Source organism: Typopeltis vanoorti, chromosome 24 (assembly GCF_054136105.1).
Source record: "Typopeltis vanoorti isolate ZY-2024b chromosome 24, IOZ_Tvanoo_1.0, whole genome shotgun sequence".
NCBI lineage: Eukaryota > Metazoa > Arthropoda > Arachnida > Uropygi > Thelyphonidae > Typopeltis > Typopeltis vanoorti.
In genome coordinates this window covers 16,332,081-16,354,268 of record NC_143572.1, presented here as the reverse complement: position 1 = coordinate 16,354,268, position 22,188 = coordinate 16,332,081, and the positions used below count along the sequence as shown (strand labels likewise).

The window sequence follows — 22,188 nt, the reverse complement described above, 5'->3', positions numbered from 1 at the left end:
TATTTAAGAATGTATATAAATGTCTATATGATGCAATGAATAAAATATAAAAATGCACAAAAGCTAAAATGGTTAATTTAACTGATGAATAAAAAAAAGTTGAAATAGGAATAAAAACTGCCACCCACATCTTAATAGGTAAATATGATTATTAAAAATGCATGCACCAAGCTAATCTTTATATTAAAATATTTTCTTCAAATTTATTTAATGAATAAAATAAGTGTAACATATTCATAATTAATAACATTTAAGAAAATTTGCAGTTAAAAAATAGTTCACAAAAGAGACCTACAGGCTATTGTTGGAGGGAGGGGCTCCTCTGTATGCAACAAACAAATAGTTATATTCATTAATTATATATATACTTTTTTTTAGAATTTAAGATATATTAGCAATAGTTATATACTTAATATTTTAGTTATTTGTATATTAAATCATATAACTTGAAAATGGAATATTCAGTATCAAACTTGTACAGAATATTACATGTCATTTATATAGTACATAAAACTGAAAAATTTCACATCTCTAGTGTATAACTCTGGCTTGCTTAAACAATTTAAGTAAACAAAATAACTTGCGCACACACACACACACACACACACACACACACACACACACACACACACACACACACACACAAAGTATATGGTAGCCACTGAAAGTGGAATGTCATTTAATATTAAAAAATGTATATACTAACAACTAAAATGAAAAAGGTAATAAGGACAAAAAAAAAAATATATATATATAAATTAATTGTACAAAAGCATGCAAACTATATAATACAAAAAAAAAAAAAAATATGGATGAGTTTTACTCAGATAATTTTTTTTAAAGAAAACAAACTTTAAAAATATGTATGAAACAAAGAAAATAATGTTAATATATATACATACAACACAGTTATTTATGGAAAAAGGGGGGGAAAAAAGAAATTTGAGATTTAATTTATACTTTGTATGTAATACAAATTCCCCCTACAGGTTTTCTAAAACCAAATGTCTGCTAAATGAATGAACAATAACTCTTTCTAAAAACCATAAAGAAGTGAAGTATGAAAATAAATAAACTGAACAGAAAGATAAAATCCAAAATATAGGAGTAAAAAAAAAACAATAAAAAATTAATCAGAATAAAATTGCAGAGGACATAGCATAACATTTTGTAACATACAGATATTGTGTTTCTCTCTTGATTAAAAATCAAGAGAGAAACCCTTTCAAGCATTAGAAAAAGCAATATTATATACAACACAATCCTAAAGAATTATAAAAAGATTAAAATACACTGTGCATTAATTCATTTGTGATTCAAAATATTTATAATTTACATTTTAGAACTAATAAAAATGATGATAATCACCAAATACCAAAAGGAATATCAAATACTATTTTGAACAAGTAGAGAATAATCTTCATTCCTGCTCAGGAAATTTTTCAGGAATGATGCTGTAAATATGCATTATTTACATATTAAGTAAATGAAGGCTTCCCCAAAAATACAAGCATAAAATTGACTATGATTTTATTTCCTTGAAATATACGTCAGCTATTATTTCAGCCTTCCATGAAGTCACAGCCCACTGCAGGACACTTTCATTATAGATTCTGCAATACTATATGTATTGCACTCATTCAATATCTGTGTATTCAACACACACACACACACACACACACACACACACACACACACACACACACACACACACACACACACACACACACTTTCTCTCTCTGGTCATTCATTCATGCACTTACTGTCCTGTACAATATCTCCTTACATCTATTTGATAAGATAGCAGGATAACAAGTGGAGAGTATAATTCCAAAATACTGCTCTCCATCTTCCTATCTACCAAGTACTGAAAATGACACTCTCTCAACTTATCCTCCTACTCAACATCCTATAATCTTCATACCATCTTAGTTATTCACCTCTGGTCCTTTTCGAGCATTTTCCTATAATGTGCAAATACAGGAAAGAAAATCCGTGCATAGTCCAAATACAGTTCAATAAGGCATTCACTTTGTTTAGAATCATTAGCATCGTCATCAACAGGACACAAATGTTGAAGTGACCTCCACATAGTTGTTGCTAATTGTATCCTAAACTTAAGTCCTTTAGCTACCATCAATCCCAAATTCCTTGCCTTCACATCTTAGTAAAGTAAATTACACTCTCCATTTCCTCTGACTTAACCACCCACACCACTAGCTTATTCAAATTCTCCTAAAGTGCTCTCACATGGATTATGCTATGAAACTACCCAATTTGCACCACCTTGAAGCAATATATATCCTTTCAGTTCTTATATCAATACATATATCAAATATAGAGCTCTATGGTACAGTAGTTTACACTTTTCTTCCTTCAAGAAACCAGTACCTCATATCTTATCTATTAGACAACCATTCCAAGTCTACAATCCATGTATGTTTTGTCTGAATTACAATATCAATTTGTCATTTGGTATTACAAATGTCTAGGGCAAAAGTAAAAAAAAAAAAATTATTGTATATGCTCATCCAAATACAATCACTAAAACAAGACAATCCATTAACAAACTCATGCTGCTCTCTACAGATTCCATCAGTGCAGCCTTGGATTATAACTAACCGACTTCACCATCATCATAGATCTTTTTGCTATCTCTAAGAATTCTCTATGTTAGATGGCTCACTTACAACCAAGTCAAGGACAAACACTTATAGTCCCTTTGCATTAATTGAGCTTACCTAATATTTCATATACTTTATATTCATCAATTTTTCATCTCCTATCTTCCTCTGATGTCCTACTCAATTCAATTGTTCTTCCTCCAGCAAGAAATACTAATATTCATTAAACATTTCTATTATATCATCTGCTAAGATTATAGCACCATTTCTACAACAAAAATCATTTTCATACACTCACTCTTCTTTTTACTTAACACAAATAAATAGCATCCTGCGATTGACTTGGCTGATGTCTGCCAGTTTCTTTTCATATTCCATTTCTCCCCACACATACCTTATCACGTTACTTTTTCTTACCTGTGCTTTATGCTGTTAAAGCAACTGATGACTATTTTTGTTACTTCACCTCCTCCAAAATAATTTCTTCCCCTGAAGTTTTTCTGATCTCATCATTTGTCTACTATATACCAAATCTGTTTGTTATGCAATAGATGAATCATACAACCATACCTTAGTTAACAAAACAGATATGTTTAAAAAATCACTAACAGAAATTTTGCTATTAAAGATAAAAATAACACAGAACAACAGGAATACATTTGTACACACAAAAATAAACATGTTTCAAGAGGGAAAATATTCTAAATACAAGCCCCATTAGAATGAAATAACTGAACAAAGAATACACAAATATAAACTCAAATTTAGGTAACAACCAAAGTTATAAATATTGACCATCGCAATTAGTATTTACTGTCTACATCTCAAAGTTTTTTTTTTCTTTTTTATCTTCAAAAATGAAAAATAATTTTAAAGGAGCATGTGTGCTAGACATATTTAACAACTTCCATGCTTGCACATGCAAAAGAATATATAGAATTTTATTCAAAATCTCCAATATATTTCATCCAACGTTATGTGGACATCATCAGGAAGACAGATTGGTAACTATGTTCAAAAATGTGAATCACAGGAATGAGTCATTAAAACCATGTATATTCTAGCTCGTGTCTCTGCTGAAGTATATGATTACACTATTAGAGTTCAAAAGGTAAAAACTGAGCAGATAAAAAGAAATTTAAATAATTATAAAAACATTGAAATATTAAGTTTTACAAGGCAATTATTAATTGTTCATAATTTTTTTTAAAATAATTATTTAAATATATATATATATATATATATATATATATATATATTTTAATCTACACAACTTTTACAATCATTCCATTGAATTCTAATAGTGTGATCATATACTTCAGGTGCAACTGAGACATGAGCTAGTATACACATTTTGAATGCAGTTATCAGTCTGTCTCCCTGATATGTCCATGTAACATTGGATTTAATATGTTGGAATTTCCTCATAAAATTCTATATATCTGATTATATGTGTAAGCTGCGAAAGCTTTTAAATACAAAATAAAAAATAAGCAGTCAACACTACAATAAACTACTCATTTAATATCTCTTTAAAGCAATTAACAATTTTTGTACACTTCTCTTCACTAAACAGTTTTAAAGTTTGGATAAATCAAATTCATGATTTATCTGATTTAGGCAATCAAATAAAGTATATTTGATTGCCTAAATAAAATAAAAAAATGACAAATCCCTATTAAATCCAGTTTCATCCAGCAACTCCTGTACTTCCTCGTTCATTAGAAGCTTACAATTATTATCCAATATTTTTTTAATGTCATCCCTGTCAACCTGAAAATATACTTTCCGTGCCATATTCATGATGTCTGCCTTAATAATAGAGATCTTCGTGTTCTAGTACTACTGTAGGCCATATCTTTATCCACATAAAAAATTAACACAATGGGCTATACATATACACTTCTTCCAAGAAATTGCTTTATATTGCTTAATGCTTCCATTATTGTGTCAGATAACACATTGTAAATGCCATGTTGTCTGACATTTATATTTTGTCAAAAAAAAAAAAAAAATTGCTATAAGGTTTTGTTTTTAGGATTCATTTGGAGAAGTATGGCTGTAACAAGAAGACCCAAGATCATATGATACATCAGGTTCCAGATCACCATCATATAGTGAATTTTGTCATACAGCAAATCATTGCCTTTTATTTATTTTTTATTTTTTTTTCACTTGTAATGATGCTTTTTTTTAATGTAATGATTAAAAAAAAGATTGTAATGATTGTAATGATGTAATGGTTTAATAACATTTTAAGTCATGTATTTACTCTTTAAAGCATTTATTTACATCAGCCATGCAAACAAAAAATTTAGAATAATTTTCGCAAATGAAAATGTTATTCTGAATAGCCTGTGAACACGCCAACTAGCTTCGTCACTAATCTATGACATTAAAAGTTTTTCCATTTCATCAATAAGATTGTCATGTTTACAACCCATAAAGCACCCATAATTTGAATTTTATCTGTTGTTATTAACAACAAAATAAAATAAGTTATAAACAGCTTATAGTTCAGTGAAATGCCAAAACACAAAAGAAATGACATCATAAACAGTTCACAAAAACTGTATATTAGTTGATTCACAGAAGTGCCATTTTTGCTAAAACAATTGTATGAGTGAGACTGCAGTGTAATATAAATGGGCTTAGTCCAATTTGAAAAACAGTTATATGAGTGATTGCAGCATCATATAAATGGAATGTTGTAAAGCAAAACATCATAGGGAAGATTACTGTAGTTGCTTATGAATGGCTTTTAACTACCTCATAGGCACTGATGATCTCTTCATGCCATGATATGCCACCTAGCTCCTCATGCTGAAGAGCTGCTAATCTTATTTGATTAGCCACGTCACAGTTTTCCTCTTCAAGATCTCCAGATAAACAATTTAAAGCCAGTTCATCATATTTTAAAGATTTATAACATTCCAATATATTCAGCACGCGCGCGCACACACGCACACACACCAGAAGGTCAATTATGATGAGTTCACAAAGGTCAGAAAAAAAAAAGTCATAACAAATGTTCACTATAACTGATTTTATATCTGCTGGAAAGCTAAAATTTGTTCCAAAATCAAACAGTAAATAAATAATTAAGCTTACATCATGAGAGGAAAATACATTAGAATCAGTAAATAACTTTAATGAACCTAGTGCATATATTTCATACAAAAACAGTATATTGTCAGGATAACACAAAAGAGCAACTGAAAAAGACAGAATACAACAATTGGAAATACTGCAATTGGTAGCAATAACATCAAGTGTTGCCTGCTAGAAAGATCATATCAAGCATATAATAAATTACTGATGGTTTGTGGGGGGGGGGGGCATTCTGATTCAAATTAGGTCAGTGTAGCAGAGCTTCAAAACCCTCTTTCAAGGCATGTTTATAACTGCTTCTATGGAGAAGGTGAGCCTTGTTCCAAAGGATACCATGTTCGGTTTCAACACTATGTTGAGCAAGACCAGACCTCTGAGTATTCAATGTGGTACTAGTGTTCGCTAGTTTTTTATTTTTACAAAATAGCCAGCCTGTCTGTCCAATGTATGTTAGACAAAAGACTGTTAGTTGGTAAGAGATCAGAAATTTTGCTGATATGAGGTGAACCTTCAAGATTCTGCCTATATGTTCAGAGGCATGCCAGAAATTTGAGATTAGAACCCTGTGTTTCAAAAAATATCCTTTAGTGCAGGAACATAGAACTGCATTCCACTAAATGTGATGAAGGCACCTGATTGCATTAAACTTCTGCTAGCGAGAAGTGCTTGTCATAAGAATGAAGAACAATAAATTATAAGTGCTCTATTAATTATTTGACAATCCCAATCAATAACTACAACCCTCATCACATTGAATAGGATACTACATCAGAACACAGGGTTCCAATATTTCTGAACATAGGTGAAATCTCGAAGTTTCACATACCCATATATTTTCCTATCCACAAAATTTCTAAGAACCACCTTAAAATTTTGGGCATATTTTTGTCTTTGAAGCAAGACAAGTTTAACTTCTCTTTCTAGTATGTTTACCAGATTCACTGTTAACATAACTAACATACTTTGGAAGGACTAGCTGTTCTGCGTTCATACTTTTGTAACTTGGTTACATTTTATAATAGGGTGACTAAGGTATTAGAGGAGATGATTATACCATGATTTATATGGATTTTGTTAAAGATTTGATCGAGTACTGCATGATAAACCGCTGCTGAAACTGAGCAGGACTGATAGTAGGATGAGCAGGATGCATTTGGTAGCTTGGATACAGGGAGGAGCAAGTAAGTGATGCATGAAAGTGCAGCATCTCCAAAAAAGGAAAGTGATCAATGGAGTACCACAGGGTTCTGTTTGGGGATCAATCACTGTTGTTCAGCTTATATACTGATGATATAATTCAAAGGAGAAAGATGTGAAAGGAGATATTCAGTTCTTGCTGATGGTGCTAAATTAGGAAGAGCAATGTCAGGAAGCTCTGACATGTTGGTATTACAAGAGAATTTGAATAGGTTAGGGCTTGGGCTGAAGAATAAGGACATCGTTTCAAAATTGCTAAGTATAAATGTATGCAATTTGGTCAGAGAAGATGGAATAAGGTTTAGCATATTTTAGAAACTTTGCTTTGGAAGGTGAAGGAGGCAACAGATCTGGGATCTAGGTGGATAGGGAACTGAAGTTCAGGGGACATACTGCAAGAGTTGTAAGGGTTACCTAGAAAACTGCTGCATTAATGCAAAGAATGCTGATATGTATGGATAAGGAGATGACAGTTCCACTATATAAGGTGCTAATTAGTCCTCATTTGGATTTCTGTGCACAGATCTAGTCATCTGGCTATATTTGTGATAAGGAAACATAGAAGAGAGTGCAGAGTCAAATAATTATTTCAGGTCTGTGGTCTTCAGAGCTTGGCAGATTGAAGGAGGGGGGATAATATGATTGAGATGCATAAGTTGGTGAGAGGAGCCTATGAAACAGATACAGGAGAATTATTGCAGAAGGATAATGAGTTTCCAGGAATGACAGTTCATTCCTGGAAACTGTATAAAGATCATTTGAGTAAGGAAGCAAAAAGGAGATTTTTTGCTTAGTGGGTAGTTAATGAATGGAATGCATTGAAGGCAAGGCATGATAATTACCAACAGTGGTCTGTAAGTGTTCAACCTCCTGCAATGAGTCTTCAGACTCCATGGAGATTTGGAAGTAATACTAAAAAGGATAGCAAATATCAGTAATAAATTGAATACCTTAAACCTCAAAAATCTGGTGTTGTGCATTATGATAATGAAACCAAACCTTAATGACTATGTTCCTTGTTCCTATTTAGAATTGCATAAAAGCAATTGTAAATATGAACATCTCTTCAAAGAAGGTTCTGAACCCTGTTATACTGGCCTAATTTGAATCAGAATGACTGCCTCCCTCTCTCTCTCTCTCTCCCAGAAGTGTGGGAGATTCTCATCCTACATAAATATCAGAAATGATTTATTAAATATTTTACATTCTCTTCTAGTGTATAGCACTAGCTGTTATTGGTTAACCAATTGTTGTATTTGCATCACATTCTATCTCTTGAAACTTCTTATTTGTTCGCAATGATGATGTACTATTAGTTTCAGTACATCAGTCAATTGTGCTAATTACATTAAAGTTAGTTACTGTGTCTAGTGTGTGTTTACTCTCCCAATAACTATGTTATGGATTCTATTAACATTAAGCTTATATCATACTGGAATGGTTTTAACTGAATTAATCAGCCTCTTTATCTTACTGATCATGTGCACAAAACTGAAAAATAATTTATGTGTACTGATATTTTATGCAAAAGTTGTTTCAAAAGGACATGATATTAAGAAAGAACACAAATCCATTGTGTAGCAAATGGGACACAGTCAAGTCCACTGAACTTATGCAGAACATAGAGTTTGTAAACAAGCAAGTATAAACATACTCTACTTGTTTACGTGCAGTACAAATTTACTTTTCAATTTGGTGTTATTACTGATTATTGGAGATAATTCGCACATTAAATTCAAGCAAATTTAATTATATGTGAAGATGTTGCAAATGTTTTTATTGTACAGACTGAAACTACAGGTATGTAAACTAAAGAAGTTTTGCTTGAAATTCAGTTTATAAGAATTTTACTTCAGTGGACACCAAAAGCATATTTTTAATTAAAAAAAAAGAGTAAAGAATAAGGAGTGCAATTTAATAAAAAAGTCAATAACCTCCATTAATTTTAATTTCCAAACTGACTTTAGCATTGAAAATGCATCCAAAAAAAAAATATATATATTTCTATTCAGAATTTTTTTTCTTAATGACAGAACCCATTTGTGGCAAATTATTGATTTATACTACATTGGAACCATGATGGGTTAAGGATTTTAAGAATTAAATAATCTAGAAACTTTGCCTTTATGACTAAAAACATGGTAGTTTCTAAGCCATTTCACAGACTTTCAATGAGCAGGCTGGGAAAAGGATCATATCAGACAAAAATCATCTACCATCTAATGATTTTCACAAATATCCATACAATAATAGGATTCAAACCTACATCCTATAGGTTGGAAAACACAGAAACCAAATGCAACTTATATAATTGCATAATATAACTTATGTTATGTATAATTTTCGGATCTTTTTTTCTTATTTTTTAAACAAAACAATATTTTCATAATTTATAAACTTTATATAAATGTTTTTCTTGAAGAATGGGAAAATATTAGGCATAACAATGGACAACTTATGTGGAATGATATATTGCATATAATATTTACACCCAGTATCAAGGACATTCTCAGCATAATTTAAAATTGGAATAAAGGCACAAAGTGAAAAATAACTGTTCCTTGTTCTCCAGTCTCTCAAAAGGATGTTAAGCATGTTGCCATTCCATACTTTAAAGGAGTGTCAAAATACATCTCAAAATACTTTAGTCTACTGGTATTAATTTACTGGAGACAGGCAATATGTAGTCTCTCATTCCCAGTCAAGTCAACCCCACCTTTCCGTGGTATGGACTACTTTTACAAAGTTCTGGTGAAGCAAATATTGTTGCCTTTTAAGCATCTCTTCCTTAGTTGAAGGAAATACCAACTAGACCCTCAAGGTAGTGAATGCTTTTTTATTGCCTAGAAAACCACTACTCTGCTTATTGGAGACATGAAATAGATACTGCCACATTGTGTCTCCAGAGTTGGGCATTCTCAACACCCCATTAGGGATGCAGCACCTTCACCATTTCAATGTACTGAAGTAAAAAAATTTCAGCAGACAGCCCACTAAATAATACACATAGGACCAAACCAGTGGTAATTATATATAGAGGCTTCCTAATCAGCTAGTGAAAAATCCTACTGCTGCTTACACTGTCACGTGACACCTGGATGGAGTCCATTTGCCAGTGTTCAGGGGACACTGTCAAGACAACACAGGACTGGAGTCTAACACCTCCACAACTGAGAGTTATGTGCACAAGTCCCTCACCTCAGTAGTATACTTCTGCTCAAAGTTTTCTGTATGAACTCTACCATGAAATATAACTAATCAGAAATTACAGGTATACACCACTGATTTTACAGCATATGGATGGTTCAGTACCTCCTTTAGTCCAGACAAAATTACAAGGGTACACCTGCAAGACTTACAACCTTCCCACTTCACAGGACCACTACAGATGGTGTTGCATGTGGTCCATGCTTGTTTAATATGTATATCTGTCCATGGTAATCTCTTGACTCTTAGAGATTCTTAACTTATTCTGCTTACATTTAACCCTAGATTTTTATGTTGCTTCCACCCACAAAAGGTTATTTGCAAACCTATAGTACATTTTGTACTGTGGGTGGGCGAAGGTTTTTTTATTTTTTTTATAAATGTTATATATTTTTTTGTACATTTTTTTTTTTTAATTTAGGGTTTCTAAGCAAGGTAGAAGTGTTGAAACGAATCAACCATGATATTTCAGTGGAGAATCGGTTATATGATACTGATGCAACTATTTATGATATAAAAAAGCAAAAGGACAAAATAATTAAATTATTTTCAGATAGTGATTCTAACAAGAAAATTAGTGTTAGGAAAAACTATGAAAAATGGTAAGCGCAGTATGATATAAAAAAGCAAAAGGACAAAATAATGAAATTATTTTCAGATAGTGATTCTTACAAGAAAATTAGTGTTAGGAAAAACTATGAAAAATGGTAAGAGCAGTGAGCACGATCAAGTTATGATGGAATAGGCCAAATTACTCCATAAAGAACTTTAATTAGAACACATGTGCAACTATAGTGAAAGATAATTTCAAAAGTTTAAGAGGCATCATGGAATTTCTGTTCATAAAGTTCGTGTAGTGAATTCGATTAGACAACATTACCACCAGTGATATTAACATCAAAAAAGGACAACTGAAGGAGTGAGAAAAGGATGTGTGCTCTCACTACTCTTGTTCAACATATACTCACAGGTAATCTTTAAAAAGGCATTAGAAGAATGTCCAGAAGGAATCACAATAAACTGAAAGATTGTTAACAACCTACGACATGAAGATGAACACCGTGCTAATTGCAGATAACATCACGATCTCCAAAAACTCATTGACAGAATATAAATAGAAAGCCAACCAAAGAATGGGAATAAATATAAACATCAACAAGACAAAATACATGGTCATCAGCAAACATCCAACCTCATTAATGAAACTGACACTCAACAGGAAAAATATCGATCAAGTGTCAGGGTATAAAAATCTTAGTTGCTGGCTCAATGAAAGGTGGGATTCTGAAATGAAGACAAGGATTGAAGTTGCATGGAAGTCCTTCACGAAAATGAGAACATTATTTTGCGATAAAGATCTAAACATAGAAATCAGATGCTGAATGCTGAAATGTTACGTTTGGTCCATTCTGCTCTATGGACATTGAAGGCAACAACCATCAAGAAAATTGAAGCCTTTTAGATGTGGCTATATAGAAGAATGCTTAAGAGATACCATAACAGAAAAAATTACTAAGGAAGACTTAAAATTCATTGGCAAAGCCCAAGATCTCATACAAACAATCAAGAAACAAAAAACATCGTATTTTGGCCACATCATGAGAAACGGCAAATACCAACTTCTACAAACTATTTTGGTAGGCAGATTAATGGCAAAGGAGCTAGAGGAAGAAAAAGAATATCTTGGTTTGACAACATCAAGAATTGGATAGGAAAGAGCAGTGTACAACTGCTCAGATTAACACAAGAACACAGTTTGTTTGCCAAGATGGTTGCTGACCTTCGATAGAGGATAGCATCATAAGAAGAAAAAGAAATGCAATCCTAGTGTTTAGGTTATACATTGATTCTCCAGAATCATATATTGTTTAAGGAAATTAATAATGTAGACTTGATAACAACTAAAACTATTTAATTATTACTTCCTACATTTTGCCTAAGTTAAATCAGTAACAAAAATGGAATAGGAGAGATAGAAAGACCTAAAGTCCTATAATTACTCCACCTTTGGCATAATTTGGTTGGGTGCTTGGCTGGTGGGATGACTGTCTGCCAATGAGGGTTTCCTATATGATAGGCAGTTTGATACAACCATATTTGTTTAGATTGGAATAGTTGGTAACAGCTGCAGCAGATTTGAGGAAAAAGCCTCTCAAACTTAAATTTGCTTTGGTGAAATAAGGTGGCTTTTTTGCCCCCCCACTGGATCCTATGCCAGGTATCCAGGGCATAGTCTGTTAATCCTGAGTGGCTGTAGTAGTGGAAACAGATGTAGTACCCATGCCCCCCCCCCCTACAAACATAGATTACATCACCTATATTCGTGGCATCTCAGAAGTGTGATGTGAAATTTACTACCCCAAAGATCAGCTACAACCTCTGGATTTATCTGGAGTGTATCAGGTATCCTGCAACCTTTCAATATTATGCACAAACAGGTAGGACAGCCAACATCCTATATATCAGAAAACCAGAATGACATCCATTTCCACCAATATGGCCACTCAGGATTAGCAGACCATGTCAGGGATACCCAGCACAGGATTCAGTGGAAAAAGCCACCTCACTCCACTGAAACAAATTTAAGTTCAGGAGGCTTTTTCCTCGAATCTGCTACAACTATCTCTTACCAACTATTCCAACCTAACCAAATATGATTGTATATCAAACTGCCTATCATATGGAAAACTCATCAGCAGATAGTCAGCTCAACAGTCAAGAACATCCAACCAAAGTCAACAGGTGCTGTTTGTAGGACTTTAGGTCTTCCTGTATCTCTCCTGTTGCATCTTTGTTACTGAAGTGTACTTGCAAGCATGTATTTAATAATAATGTATTAATCCCTGAAGATGCCGATTTAACTTCAGCGAAATATGGAAGTAATAATTAAATATTTTTAGTTATTATCAAATCTACATTATTAATTTCCTTAAACAATATATGATGATGTAGTGAAATATAGTCTGCAAATGACAAAAGAGCCATCAAATATGTGGACAAATTGCTACTTGTAGCTGACAAGCTTCTCAGTCCTGATCAAGTGCATAATGCTGATCAAATTGCATTATACTGGCAATGCATACTGCAAGGACATTAGAAGCAGAGGATGAAGAAGAGCCCACAGGATTCTGGAGAACTGTTCATCTCATCCCAGAGCTGAACTCCTGTGAATCAGAATATTTAAATGGTGTTTTTACCAAACTGTATATTTATCCAATCCCAAGACGAAAATGTGAAGGCTAAGTCCTGCTCACTTTTCAAAAAATATTTGTTAGATATCATACATGTTGGAGAGCCTGTAGAAATATTTACTAAAGAACTCAACATGAAAGAAATTCTTTGGTTATAGCTAGTGCCTCGTAGAAGGTATCAGCATCAACACTAAAGAAATAAAGGCATAAGTTCTGGCCTGCCTTGATGTTTGATAATTCTCCTGCTGAAAATGTTGGCAATGGCTTTACAGGATTTAAAGTATCAAAAGGAGAAAGAAGTTGTTCATGAGTTACTAGACCTGCTGTTAAGGAGGTAGGCTTAATTAGGAAAATCTGGCTGAAAAGATGAACACTGAAGAAAAACCTGTTATTCATCACTATACTGATTCTGAAATTACAAGTACTGTTCTGAATCCTGATAAAAACAACAACAGTCATTAAGACAACAGCTGTGAAAATAGTAAGTGAAACCTTACTATTAGCAAGTTAATTCAGTTGAAAGATGAATTAATCAAAGGGACAGAGCAATGGACCTTCTTGAAGCAGGAACTAATAAAAGTTTCATAAAAAATTGCATAAGAAAAGATCCAAGCATAATAAGCAACTTTGCTTCAAGGTGTTTCCCTCTGCAACATCAAGATTCATGATGAATCACACGGCTATGAAACAGATAGTAATCAGGCAACTCTCAACTTGTGGACTTTTGTGATTAGCTCTACAATCCCAGCAAAATACTAAAATATTGACACTTTGGGGAGCAGTGCTATTGTACCATTCTTTGTAAGTACAGCAATTAATGTTTTCATTTGTTCTGTACTGACAAACCTGTATTTCTGTACTGACAAACCTGTATCATTTCTACCTATACGAGTATATGTATTTCAATATATCATTTAATTCAATTTTCAATTGCATTTAATACTCCCTTCATTGATACAAAACTTGTATCATTTATACTAATGTGCAAGCCTGGTTGGCCAAGTGGCTGCTCCCTAGCTAACAAGCTGTGGGTTCAAGTCTCACTAGGGACATGGGTGTTTGTAATTGTCTCACTAACTGTTTACTATATGTACTGTCCGACCACAGATTCCAGCCTAGTCTGGCAACTTGCCAAGAAGAGTCAATTCACGTTAAAGGGGAGAAAGAAATAAGGCAATATTATTATTATTAAGAGAGACCTCCAGGGAGTCAGAGACTCATCGAGGGAGGCCACATATTACACACACCAGCTATCATACTTATTCTTGAATTCATTCACACTGCTTGCACTCACAACATCCAAAGGCAATCCATTCCAATCAAGCACCACCCTCTGAGAGAAAAATCTAGCCCTCACGCCCTTTTTGGCAGCCTTCATTCTCAGCTTCCAAGGATGCCCTCTCGTCCTTTCCCCACCCTCCATAAACTGAAAAATTTCCATCAATTGAAATCCTGTATGACCCTTTCAAAAGTTTGTAAGTCTCAATCATATCACCCCTCTTTCTCCTGTTTGCTAGTGTCTGAAGTCTACAATGTCTTGATAATCAGTATTCCACAATCCTGATATCATTATTAACACTCCAATATATCAAATTCACAACGAAGACCAGACCTGCACACAATAGTCCAAGTGAGGTCTTATCAAGGCCTTATAAAGAGCCAAAATAACATTCATATTTTTACATGTTAACGTTCGTTTCAGCATTGCAATTATCTTTTGACTCTTTATAAGGCCTTGATAAGACCTCACTTGGACTATTGTGTGCAGGTCTGGTCTTCCACTTTGTATTTGCAATCTTTGCCACATGGCCCCTGAACTTCAACTTTCTAACTATTAACACTCCAAGATCCCTGGCCTCATCAGCTTCTTCTAATCTGCCAAATCCCACCAATATAATACGACATTGGATATCTAATCATTCCAAAGTGAATGACTTTACATTTACTGAAATTGAACTGACACCCATTTTTCCATGCCCACAATTCCAGCCTATTCAAATCATTCGATATATGAATTTTTCATCAACACGCAAAACCACGTGCTTTATACGTAAAATGTTTCAACTGTTATACAAGCAAAATAGTTACTACTTTAAAAACTACAATGTTCATAAAGCAAAGTTAATTTTCCGACGTGTAATAATAAACAACTCATTCCCCAAGACTGATTGATTACCCTATTATCGGAATGGATTCTCCTTCTTCTGACATGCGCAGAAGTGTCGAAGGGTCTTGTATCTGTGGGCGTACAGTACTGATGTAACCTTCCTGGTGCAGTATGATCTTTCATGTTTTTGCACCATAAAAATCAAAATAACTTTATACTATGTAATTCCTTTAATCATTTAATTTATGTTTAATATTTAAGTTTCTAGTGGTTCATGATAGTTTAAAGACATGGAACAGGTATAATTAGTAGGTCAGAAGTGTACCGATGAATCATTATGTGACCTCCACTGGTCTGGCAAAATGGTTAATCCAGCAAAGATCTAGAACCAAGGGTGCCATAAAATTGATGGTGTACTTGTAGTATCACTGCAGTTGTAAAAAAATATCCTACAGAAAGTAACTAAAAAAAAAAAAGTCTGAAAAATACAACAATCTGCAAAAAGTAACAAAAATACCCTACCCCACACACCAACCCATAAAAAGGTAAAACAATACTAAAATTTCATTTGCTAGCATGCAAAGACGGATGCAAACTGTTAAAAACAAGATAAATATTAGTAGTAAGGAAAGATATTATTGCATTTATTTCAAGACAATACTGGTTTTTAAGCTTGTGTTATTCAAATTTATGATTTTTTTTTATATATAACCGTGTAGTATTTTCATAGGATATTACTGTCTCAGTATTGTCTCCACGTGTATCAATAATATTCAACATGGCAACCACCAGTTTTACTACTATTACACCTGACCCCCCCCCCCCAACAGTTTAAGAGAATGTTATTCGTAGCATAGTTTGATTTTGTAGCTTGCTAAGCATGTGCTATGTACACATTGCATTGTTTAAAAATGTGGCAGGTGCAAAATGGGAATGTGTATAAATGTAGGCAGTGGAAGGCACACTGGGAGACACAAGTGTCACAATCTCGGGATTTAGTAGCAGTGGTGATAGTGCTTCAGAAGTGGGCGATTGTCAGTTTGTGGATGCCAGTAGTATTTTGAAGGATGGAGAGAATGTTTAAAGACCTACATAGAGATTTAGTCTTAGGCACTTTAGCAGAGAGAGATAATTTCTCTGATGGCGTTTATGAATGTCAATTGAAAGCAGAATTGCAGAGAGAGAGAGAAACAGAACTCCTGGGAAAGGAGATGGAATGAATGAAGACTGAGTTAACGAGGGGTGAATGAAGATCTTGGCTAGTATGTGAGGAGAGTAGGTGTAAGAGAATGGTGTCAGAGAGCAAGGCAGAAAGGAATTCCAAGAGAATGCCAGGAGAGACAGTGGAAGAGAAAATTACAGAAAGACAAGAGTGTGTGGAAGAGAGTGATACAAAAGTGAGAGGGAGAGTGGACATTGGAAGCTGTAAGAGTCAGGGATGCGAGAGAGAGAGAGAGAGAGAGAGAAGGATTGGTGAATCTATTGGGTTGTTGCAAATGAAATGGTCGATTTTAAGGATGACTGAAAAAGAAGAATACCTGTTTAATCAAAGTAATTTCCAGCAGCATCAATGCATTGTTGCCAACGTGTGGCAGTCATTTATACCACATTTGTAAAAATCAGTGTCTCTGGAAGTGATGAAGTCTTCCACTGCCCGATAAATTGATGCGTAGTTGGCAAAGCATTTCTTGGACAAAAAATGGCTCAAGTGCCGGAAAAAATGGTAATCTGTTGGGGAAATGTCAGGAGAGTATGGAGGATGAGGCACAATTTCGTATCCGAAATTGTTGATTTGCTGTATGGTTGACACTGCCTTATGTAGTTGGGCGTTATCCTGAAGCAATAGGACTCCATGTCTATTCACAAGTGCTGGTTGCTTAAGGCACAATTTGTCATGCATTTGCCGCATATTTGTACAATATCGAGCTGCATTTATCGTTTCACCTCGTGGAATGGTGAATAACACCAGCAGAAGACCACCATACAGTAAACATCTTCATTGGATGCAGAGATGCCTTTGGAGTCCTTCCTGGAGCGTCTTTCACTGCCAACCACTGCGACGAACGTGTACAATTGTTGTAGAATATCCACTTCTCATCCACAGTCACAATTTGTTGCAGGAACCTTTCTTCTTTACTTCTTAAGAGAGAGAAGAGCATATTTCCAAACGCCATGCTTTGTTTTCGTCAGTAAGTTCGTGAGGCACCACTTGTCGAGCTTCTTCATTTTTACTATTATTGCCAAGTGCCGTGAAACAGTTAAGAAGTGTACATTTAGTGTCTGGGCAATCTCTCGTACAATTTGTCGTGGATCTGATTCGATTAAATCCTTTAATTCATTCGAATCAATGGAAGAAGGACGATGGCCACGGGGTTTGCTTTGCAGCCTCAAATCTCCTGAGCGAAATTTGCAAACCAACGGCGAGTGGATCTCTCATTAGCTGTTCCTCCACAGAATGCTTTACTGATGTTTTTTACTGCAGCCACTGCAGAATTTCCCAATTTGAACTCGTAAAGGTATAGCAACCTTAATTGACTGGGTTCCATGATTGACTTGATGTCAGTAGTATTCAATGTTTAATACTCATTGAACGAAACAAATACTACAATTGCATCACCCAAGTGTGACTGTCACATGACATAAAAAATTTGCATATACCTCAGCGCTTGCTTTCTTCAGCAACCAATAGAAACCTTACAGTCATTCAACGGCCATTTCATTTGCAACAACCCAATATTCAGAATGTAATGTATGGAGATTTGATGATTCGGGATATGTAGAGGCCAGAGTGCTTGCCTGGTGAAATGCTAGAGAGTATGGCAATGGCAGTGAAAAGGGGTCAGAGTGTGCAGGAGATGATAGTAATGGTTAGGACAAATGACCTGAGAGGCAGTGTGAATCATGACACAAGATCAGAGGCTGATTTCAGAAACAATATAGCAGAAATGTGTCCTAGATAGTGAGAAAGATAGCGAAAGTGTCGCCCTGGTATGATAATGCAGAAAAGCAGTGATGACGAATGAGATGATAACAAGAATGTGCAGGAAAAGAAGTCTGGAATATGTCTGAGAATAGAAGAGGGCTGTATGCAAGAGATGGATTACATTTGACTGCAGAAGGGCACAGCATTTGGAGAAACGTGTTTTGGAGTAATCTATCTCTCTCTCTCTCTCTCTCTCTCTCTCTCTGTGTGAGAGAGAGAGAGATGAGAGACAGGGAAACCTAGAATTACACAGGTGGAATGTGTGCAGGGATAGCCTTGATGGGATTTTGAACCCAAAGGTATTAATCATTTTTTAAACTATCCAATGGAAATGTGCATATCAGAATAACAGTACACTAACAAGTCATTGAATGCAACATACCATACAAAATATGAAATGCCCTTCCACTGAAGTTAGAATTGCTTATATCCATTAAAATTAAGAAAGTTCAAATTTTAGGCTTAGAAATTTTAAATAAATGTATAAATATTTACATTTGTTAATATAACCATTACTAAAAATTTATGAACTTTATTTAGATATAATATACATCTAAACAAAACTTTATGAACCATTAACACTTAAATAAAAAAAATGCAGAATATGATAAGAAAGGAAACTATTAGTAGATACTAACAAAGAAATATGGACACTGACCTTCTTTTGATGTGCTCTTTTTCTTCCCCAAAGAGTTTCTGGCCTACAAAGAGGTGGGGAAAAAACTATAAATTGCAAAAAAAAATGTAAAACGAACTAGAAGTAAGTCATATAAATTACTTTTCCCTTGCTATATAATTAACAGATACCACATAATTTGAATAATCAACAGAATACTATTCTATACATCCCTGGATCCACAGGTATCACCACTGGTTTCCCATTAGATATATCTAATGATATATTATATCTAGATAAATATATATCTACTCTATATATATAAAAAGATAAGCCGAAATTTGAAACGTTTTTATGTCACTTTTTTTGTCTTGCCAGCCCAGAAGGGCGCCACAGGGGACGGAGCCTCCCTAATATATATATATATATATATATTTCTTCCAAGTCACTTTGTCTATTTATTTGCTAGGCTCTCTTCTTTCCCAAACCTCAACTACACACGGCATAAATATATTATAGGTTCCACCTCTCAGATGATGGAATGAAATAAAAAAGTTATGCTTTAATTAGCTCTTATTTCTCTGTCTTCCAATGCTCTAAATGTACCAATTCATTTTGGTTTTTCCACTGAGATTTTATCCTGTGCTACTATTGCTCAGATACCTGTTTTGCTAACCTTTCATTTCCAATTCTTTCACTGCTTTGTGTTCAACTGTTGCCCTGCTTGAAATGGCCTTAAAGAGTACTATGTTTGATCTTTACAGCAGGATTTCTTATCTAAGTAACTATCTCACTGTTGGAACTAATGTATATTAGTATCTACTTTTATGGATGGGATTATCATTAAAAAAAAAATTTTTTTCATGGACCAGAGATACTGAATTAAGAAATTAAAAGAGAGATTAATGAAGTACCTAACTGTAAAATTGTAGGAACAGATAAAACACATGCTGAAATTTTAAAGTAATCTAGATGCAGCACACGAAGCATTAAAGTGATCAGATTAACCTATTAAAAGGGACAAGAAGTATATGATTTATGTACAAGATGGTAAGAAACCTGGATTTCACACATGGCTTTTGCAAATGGTGTAGTAAATCTAGCAAATACAGCTGAAGATTTGCAGTACAACATCAACATTTGTATGAAGAAACAAAGAAAAGGAATTAAAAGAAACACACGTATTAACCACAGTGAAAATTATTTAATTGTAAATATTTCATCCTAAGTATCTTAGGACATCATCAGTACAGTAGTTTAAAACAATAATAGGAATAACATACAGTTAGGGTGCATGATTACAATAGAATCTCATTAAACGTGTGTAACGTGTTACAAATAAATAAATAAATAAAATAATTATTTAACACAATTTTGTATGACAATTTCCCATACTTTAGGAATAGTTGTGGTTTAAGTTTGGTCTGTGTAGTAGGGCTTCAGAACTTTCTTTGTATAAACGTTCATGTTTATATAAAGATCTATGTAAAAGTTCAGACTTTTCCCAATGGATCCTATTCATATCCTATTAATTTTCACTGTGGTTAATGTGTGTTTCTTTTAATTATGATCGCACCACAGGTTTCGTTATTTAAAAAAGAAAAGGAATATGACCATAAATATAAATAAAACAATGATCATATCTAGAAACCAACCAAAACACATAATAAAAATAGAGAACCAAACTAGAACAAGTTCACTCCTTTAAATACTTGAGATCATATATACAAGAAGATGATAGACTAGACACAGAAATTAACAACAGGATAACGGGAGGAACAAAGCTATTCCATGCAATGAAAAGCCCACTCCTAGATAAGAAAGAAGTTACCCAGAAGAATACCAAAATGGCAGTGTACCGTTCAGTGTTTGTACCAACATTAACATACAGTTGTGAGTCCTACAAACAATTGAAATGAAATATCTTAGGAAAGTGGCATAAACAACAAGACTAGACCGAATAAAAAATCAAACTATAAGAAACAGCCTTCAAGTTGCACCTCTGAACCAATTCATAGCACAAGCCCAAATGAGGTTTGGACATCTTAATCGAATGGAAGAAGGAAGAACAGCACAAACTGTATATGAAAGCCAGAAAATAGAAAAAAGAAACATAAGCAGGCGGAGGAAAGGTTGGCAAAAGGAAATTAAAGAAAAATTGGAAAAGAAGGGAATTAACTGGAAAGAAGGAAAAGAACAAGCCTTGGACAGGACGGCATGGAAATCTCTTTGGCAAAATCTCGAAGCTTAAAAGCACAAGAGATCATAGATGAAGAAGTGGAGTGCAACAAATTGTAAAATTTATTGAACGTTAAATTTACTCAATCATGCCTTAAAGATTATATTAAATATAGTGAAGTATACAGAATAGAATCAAAAGCTTGAATGTTATTCAGATGAAGATCAGTTTGGAGTCCAGATTGGTAAAGAACTAGACTAGCAAAATATTAATCTTAAGAATAATAATAAACCAAATAACTGAAGTAAATAAAACTACATATATTGCCATTAACAGATTTGGAAAAGGCATTTGATAATGTACAATGCAACAGGCTTTCTCAACTAATAAAAGACATTGGAATAGAAGACTACTTAAGATATTGTATACCAGGCTAGAAATAAATATACAAATAGAGGGGAAATGAAACAACTGCAGATGCAAAGAAAGGTGTAAGACAAGGTTGTGCATTGTGACCCTTACTTGTCAACTATATAGAGAATGCAATGAAGAGGGGTAACTGTAGATGGAGTGCAGATACACATGATATGCTTTGCTAATGATACATTATTAAAGCACTAAAAAATAACAAAGCAGCCAGTGAAAATTGCCACAGAACTTCTAAAAATTCAAGGAACAAACTAACAACTGAAATTTATGAACTTATCAAGGTAATATGGATAAAGATGAAATCCCAGTGGATTGGAATATAGCCATTTTATGTTGTTGTTTTTTTTAAAAAAAAAAAGAGAGAGCCCTCCATGATTGCCAGTAACTTGATAAGTATTCCCTCTTGGATACCTGCTACTGGATATGGTCTACACTGATCTGGAAAAGAATTAATGAAGTATAAGCCTTCAAAAATCACTGGAGACCATCAATGTGGCTTCTGCAAGGAAAGTTGACGAATGATCAATTTTCAGAAAAATAAAAG

At 33.9% G+C, this 22,188-nt stretch overlaps 1 protein-coding gene across 6 annotated transcripts in view; it reads right to left on the bottom strand.

Moving 5' to 3' along the window:
* Positions 1 to 22,188, bottom strand: part of LOC150092956 (uncharacterized) — a 511,183-nt gene that overhangs the window by 218,556 nt on the left and 270,439 nt on the right. For all 6 annotated transcript variants that reach the window (XM_090414059.1, XM_090414064.1, XM_090414063.1 and 3 more), the window contains exon 6: positions 19,079 to 19,121. In XM_090414059.1, the coding sequence (XP_090270185.1) occupies positions 19,079 to 19,121 (43 nt within the window). The remainder of the gene's footprint in view (positions 1 to 19,078; positions 19,122 to 22,188) is intronic.